Here is a 3,552-nt window from a genome sequence, read left to right as displayed (position 1 = left end):
TCACAAATATCTGAAATCAACACAGATTCGTGTTTCCTTTTTTTTGAATGATGTAAATATGAAACGATTTGTCTATCATTTGTTTTAATTTGACAGAGATTTATATTCAAAGATTAAATAGAAATGTTAAATTATCAGCACATTTCTGGTTTCTAGTCTTTTATCCCCCCCCCCCCCGAAATTTGTTCCACGTAAATGGAGGAAATTAAGGCTGATATCTGACGAAAATAAAGTATTAATTTTTTTTTTATATGACAAATACAGATGAATGGAACATTTTATTGTGAAGGTGACGTGATAAACGTTAGCATAACGTTAACGTGTGATCTTCAAGCCGCAGAAATGAGGCTTCGTTTGCAATCCGCGACGATGGGATTCGACCGTTTCTGTCAGTCTCCACCACAGCACCACCATGTCACGTGTACATGGCTCCGTGTAGATCCTCCAGTCTGTGCTCCCTCTGTCGTCTTCTCTCCTGCAGAACAGGAACAGGAAAAAAAAAACACGTTTGGGATTGGTTGTCTCAGTGATGACATCACTCACTCTCGACCCGCCCTGCACTGACCTTGTCTTTTTTGAACTCCTCGTACTCTGGATTGTCCGTTGGAAGTTCAAGTCGGCAGAGAGGACAGGAGTTGGTCTACGGATGTAGGAATGACAAGAAGAAGAATTAGGAGACTTTACTGAACGCCGGCCACCATGCAATCCCATCAGTGACCTCTAGGGGCGTAAGAAAATATCGCAATATCTCCTCTCCTGATCCAGTATCAATCTCCTCAGTCATTAGGACGACAGCTACACTGGTGGGGAAGGGAAAAAAAATCGTATCGTTGCCCCCTGTATCGCGATACGAATCGATTCCTGCCAATATACCCCCCCCCCAGTGACTGTCAGTAGAAAGTGAATGACTTAATTTCACCTTTCCTAGCCAGGGCAGGATACACCCGGAGTGGAACAGGTGTTTGCAGGGCATTTCTCGCACTATCTCTTGTTCTTCAAACTCCAGCAAACAGACAGGACATTTCAGACCTTTGTCTGTGGGAAATGGAAAAAATATATATTATTAATGAAGATTAAAATAAAAAAACAGAACATAAACTACGTTTCTCGTTTAAACGTTCATCCGTCACCTGCTTGTTCGGGAGAAATGACGACGACGGTGAGTGTCTGAACAGCTGTTTTGGCAGCTGGCGGAGGAAGTCGTTGGTCCCAGTCGGACAAGTCGAACACCCCCGAGTCCAGGAGGTCCAGGCCCTGCATCAAAGATCTGAGTACAGAGACGTGGCGTCAACACCAGAGATCTATGACGAGGAAATCATCGGTGCATTGAAATATCGCAATATTTCGTTTCACGATACCGCATCAATTTAGTTTGTAACCCGATGTTAGGCATGTGACAACACTGTTTACTACGGTTACCGTCTTCCTACAACTGTAATATATTGTCGTGCATGTAGCATCGCAATATATCCCGATATATGGTACGCCCTCTGTGTGTGCGTGGTCACCTGGCCAGTTCCAGAAGTGCGTTCTGTCGATACTGTTCCTCGGGGTTGGTTGGTTCGCAGTCGTGTTCGTCGAAGTAGGAGGCCATTGTGGTTCTGCGGAAATTCGTATCATCTCTGCGGAAAGAATGGATGACATAGAGATGACACACACACATACTGGTCCTGTCACTAAGTACACCCGGTTATAAACACATAACGACTGGAAATAAAACTGAGAAACTTAAATAGAAAGAAAACATTTTTTTTGCTAAAATTTTGTTCTCGTAGTATATCGTCTCTTATATTTTGGTTGTAAACGGCAAAAATAAAAACGTCAAATTAATAAATAAATAAATGCTAAAAAAATGACTGACTATTGATCAATTACGAAATACACATCGTTTATAAATCACTAATAAACCTACTGATTTCTCGGCGCGAAAACAGTCTAATTTGTTTCGTCAATCATTTAAATAAAAACTGTGGAAATAAAACTTAAAACTTATTCACCAGCACTCGACACATTTGTCCTTGAATCGACAAAAACGTTTTGAGTTTCCTTACAGACGTTGTGCGGAACCGAAATGACGGAAAGACTCTGTTTGCGTCTTCAGGAGGAAAGAAACTTCCGGTTCAACATTTGTACAGACGTCACCTAAACAAGACGGAAACGACGAAAAGTTGAAATGGTTTTTAAAACAGGCGACTTTTTATTCTTCAACAACAACTTCATAACGGATGTCGACTTACCTTTGACGATAGAAGTGAAGCGTCATTCTTCCGGATATGATGATCGTCCTGACGTCACCATACGGACCATTCGCTGAAGAACTCCCAACGCCATTGTCTTCCGCAGTAGCCAAGGTTGCCAGGTCCGATAAATATCAGCGACTGTTGGTGTGCGCCTTGAAATGTTAATTTAATTACGTTCACGCTAACGTTCGTTAGTTTATTTTGTCTCGAATGCGTTTAGAATTTTAACATTAACATTTTTAAAAAATATCGCTGGATTATCTTTAAGTGAAGAAAGTGAATAAAAAATATAAACAATTGGAATTTCAAAATCTCTCAAAATCTCTCCTTGAATCGCAACCTTAACGTGGTGGAGGGGTTTGAGTATCCGAATGAACCTAGGAGCTATGTTGTCGGGGGCTTAACGCCCCTGGTAGGGTCTCCCAAGGCAAACAGGTCCTAGGCGACGGATCAGACAAATAGCGGTTCAACCCCCCTTGATGAAGAAAAACACAGCAAAGAGGTTCACGTCGCCCGGATTGGCGTTACCGGGGCCCCACTCTGGAGCCAGGCCCGGGGTTGGGGCTCACAGGCGAGTGCCTGGTGGCCGGGTCCTTGCTCACGGGACTCGGCCGGGCTCAGCCCGAACAAGCGACGTGAGTCCGCTTTCCAGTGGGCCCACCACCCGCAGGAAGGCCCACAAGGGGCCGGTGCCTTGTGATTTGGGTGGCGGTTGTGGGCGGAGACCACGACGGCCCAATCCCTGGACAACCACTCTGGCTATGGGGACATGGAATGTCACTTCTCTGGGGGGAAAGGAGCCTGAGCTCGTGCAGGAGGTTGAGCGATACCGACTAGATATAGTCGGGCTCACCTCCACGCACAGTTTGGACTCTGGGACCCAACTCCTTGAGAGAGGCTGGACCCTTTTCTACTCTGGAGTTGCCCGCGGTGAGAGACGGCGTGCTGGCGCAGGCTCACTTATAGCCCCCCAGCTTGCCAGTCGTGTGTTGGAGTTCTCCCCACTGAGTGAGAGGGTCGCTTCCCTGCGCCTTCGGGGCAGGGACAGGTGCCTCACTGTAGTTTCGGCCTACGGGCCGAACAGCAGTGCAGAATACCCGGCCTTCTTGCTGACACTGAGAGGAGTACTGGACAGTGCTCCTCCCGGGGATTCCATCGTCCTGTTGGGGGACTTCAACGCCCACGTGGGCAACGACAGTGACACCTGGAGGGGCGTGATTGGGAAGAACGGCCTCCCCGATCTAAATCCGAGTGGTGTTTTGTTATTGGACTTCTGTGCTAGTCACAGTTTGTCCACAACAAACACCATGTT

At 46.2% G+C, this 3,552-nt stretch overlaps 1 protein-coding gene across 4 annotated transcripts; it reads right to left on the bottom strand.

Moving 5' to 3' along the window:
* Positions 1-44: 44 nt before the first annotated feature.
* On the bottom strand, positions 45-2,319 carry rnf181 (ring finger protein 181). 4 transcript variants are annotated; one of them, XM_008336597.3, is made up of 7 exons: positions 2,238-2,319; positions 1,998-2,142; positions 1,509-1,622; positions 1,131-1,267; positions 920-1,035; positions 566-640; positions 45-475 (listed from the first exon to the last, which is right to left on the bottom strand). In XM_008336597.3, exons 3-7 carry the CDS (start codon positions 1,592-1,594, stop codon positions 416-418), a joined length of 474 nt encoding a protein of 157 aa, XP_008334819.1. In that variant the 5' UTR covers positions 1,595-1,622; positions 1,998-2,142; positions 2,238-2,319; the 3' UTR covers positions 45-415. The 4 variants fall into 4 exon arrangements, with proteins under 4 accessions (XP_008334819.1, XP_024909237.1, XP_016898433.1 ...); XM_025053469.1 differs by having other exon boundaries at positions 2,052-2,142; XM_017042944.2 differs by lacking the exon at positions 2,238-2,319 and having other exon boundaries at positions 1,998-2,221.
* Between the last annotated feature and the right edge of the window lie 1,233 nt (positions 2,320-3,552).

Source organism: Cynoglossus semilaevis, chromosome Z, assembly GCF_000523025.1.
Source record: "Cynoglossus semilaevis isolate Cse_v1.0 chromosome Z, Cse_v1.0, whole genome shotgun sequence".
Taxonomy (NCBI): Eukaryota; Metazoa; Chordata; class Actinopteri; order Pleuronectiformes; family Cynoglossidae; genus Cynoglossus; species Cynoglossus semilaevis.
The sequence above is the reverse complement of the archived record's forward strand: the minus strand, read 5'-3'. Positions and strand labels throughout refer to the sequence as shown.